Consider the following 1,976-nt stretch of genomic DNA (forward strand, 5'->3'; position numbering starts at 1 on the left):
CAAAAGAACTCAAATGACAACAAACCCAGGGGTATGGTGGGGGGCTGCTGGTGGGATGGTGGTGTGTGTTGGGTGGCACTTATTCACTGTTGCTGACAGTAAAACCTGGAGTACCGTTCTGGGTTCATTCACCTTGGAGCAGGTACTTCAGATACCAGATATTGTACAAACTGGGCTAATTTGGTTGTAGCTATACTGAAAGCCATGAGGGAAAACACTGGTCTTATGAGGGCAAGTGACATGATATTTCAATTATTTAAAATATTTCAACACAAGGGATCAGGAAATTGTGCAGTTCAAGGGTTAGGAGTCTTTCCCCTTCTTCCTTCATTTTCTAAAGTAAACATACACACATTAGCCACAGAAGAGCACTTAGGAGAATTTGTGGGTTTACATCCTGTGAGGGGACTAGAGGTGGATAGTATTAGCTATATTAACACTATAGCACTAGCTGTCATTTATAAGTATCTCAGACTAACAAGAAAATGTATGTTCTTTTTGCCTTTTCTCTTTATTGACTATCTTGGGTTGAGGTAATAAAAGTCCAAAAATTCATCTCAGGTTTTTTCTAATGAGTGTATAGGTCAACAGGGAATGTCTATACAAAGCACACGGGAACTGAAAGCAGATAAAGCTTAACGTTGGGGCTCTCTCTTCACACTGCTTGTACACTGTCTTTAGAAGGTAGAGAGGAGTTGGTGCTCAAGTTGGTGCCTGTGTCACAGGTCTGGGCTGAGTCCTCGCTTAGAGCCCTCTCTAGACTAGCTGGCAGGGAGTGGATTAGTTTCTCTCTGAAGTCCTGGCCCATGAAGACATAGAGTATTGGGTTGAGGCAGCTGTTAAAGAAAGCCAAGGTGCTTGTGACATTCACTGCAACCATGAGGTTTGGAGTTATACCGTTCTGGCCTTCACGGACTCTGATTGTGGCTATTAGGGCCACTATCTGATATGGGCACCAGCAGAGGAAAAAGGCAGCCACAACAAAAGAAAGGACCCGCAGGGGACGGCTGGATTTGATCAGGCCTTGCCTGTGCATTTTAGTTGCTATGAGCCCATAGCAAATGGCTACAATGGACATGGGTGTGCTGAACCCAATGATGAACCTGATGATCCCTCTGACAGTAAGCATGGCGACCTGCACCTTCTTCTTCTCTACAGGGTCTTCGGTCCAGGGGGAGAAGTCAATAGTACACATTGTTTTCCCTGGTTCAAGTATATTAGGAACTGTGGTCACACGAATGATAACTGGCAAGGTAAGGAGAAAAGCACAAATCCAGGGTACAATGATTACTTTCTTGGCCAGGCTCACGGTTCTGTGGTTCTGAGCCCAGACCGGATGCAGGACACAAATACAGCGGTCTAGTGCTATGAGGGCGATCAGGAAGACACTTCCAAACAGGTTTATGTCGACTATGGTAAATATGAACTTGCACATAAACCAACCAAATGTCCAGTGCCCTCCCATGGCCCTGGAGACAATGAAAAATGGCAAAGTGGAGGTGAAACAGAAGTCCGCAACTGCCAAGTTCAAGTAAGAGATGGTGGTGACTGTGCGTACCATGCGGAAGCCGGCCACCCAGATCACGAGCCCGTTGCCCAGCACGCCAAGGACAAAGGTGACTGCAAACATCAAATATGAGAAGACATTCAGAGCAATATGACCTGCAGATACTGACTGGGTCCTTGCAGACATATTCATGGGGTTCCCTGAAGACATATTCATGAGAAGAGAGATGTTGGAGTCCATCTTGTTCACACCTAGAACATTAAGAAACAGGGATATTTGTTTGTTTGCTTATTTATTTATTTAACTTTTTCTTTTCTCCTTGAGACAGAGTCTCTGTACACTCCTTTTCTAGCCTAGAACTCTCTCTATAGACAAAAGTGTATGCAATCTCACAGAAATCTGCCCGCCTCTTTCTGCCTGCTGGGATGAAGGGCATTTACCACCATGCCTGGCTTTAGTTTTCTTTTCA

The 1,976-nt window shown here is 44.9% G+C and overlaps 1 protein-coding gene across 1 annotated transcript; it reads right to left on the reverse strand.

Annotated features, from left to right (window-relative positions):
- Nucleotides 1–655: 655 nt before the first annotated feature.
- Nucleotides 656–1,747, reverse strand: Fpr1 (formyl peptide receptor 1). The gene has a single exon (XM_013355557.1). It carries the CDS (start codon nucleotides 1,745–1,747, stop codon nucleotides 656–658), a length of 1,092 nt encoding a protein of 363 aa, XP_013211011.1.
- Between the last annotated feature and the right edge of the window lie 229 nt (nucleotides 1,748–1,976).

The sequence above is a fragment of the Microtus ochrogaster genome, unplaced genomic scaffold (genome assembly GCF_000317375.1).
Source record: "Microtus ochrogaster isolate Prairie Vole_2 unplaced genomic scaffold, MicOch1.0 UNK172, whole genome shotgun sequence".
Taxonomy (NCBI): Eukaryota; Metazoa; Chordata; class Mammalia; order Rodentia; family Cricetidae; genus Microtus; species Microtus ochrogaster.

Bases quoted from the DNA above. Each gene is read 5' to 3' on its own strand.
- Fpr1 (XM_013355557.1), bottom strand. From the start codon at position 1,747: ATGGACTCCAACATCTCTCTTCTCATGAATATGTCTTCAGGGAACCCC.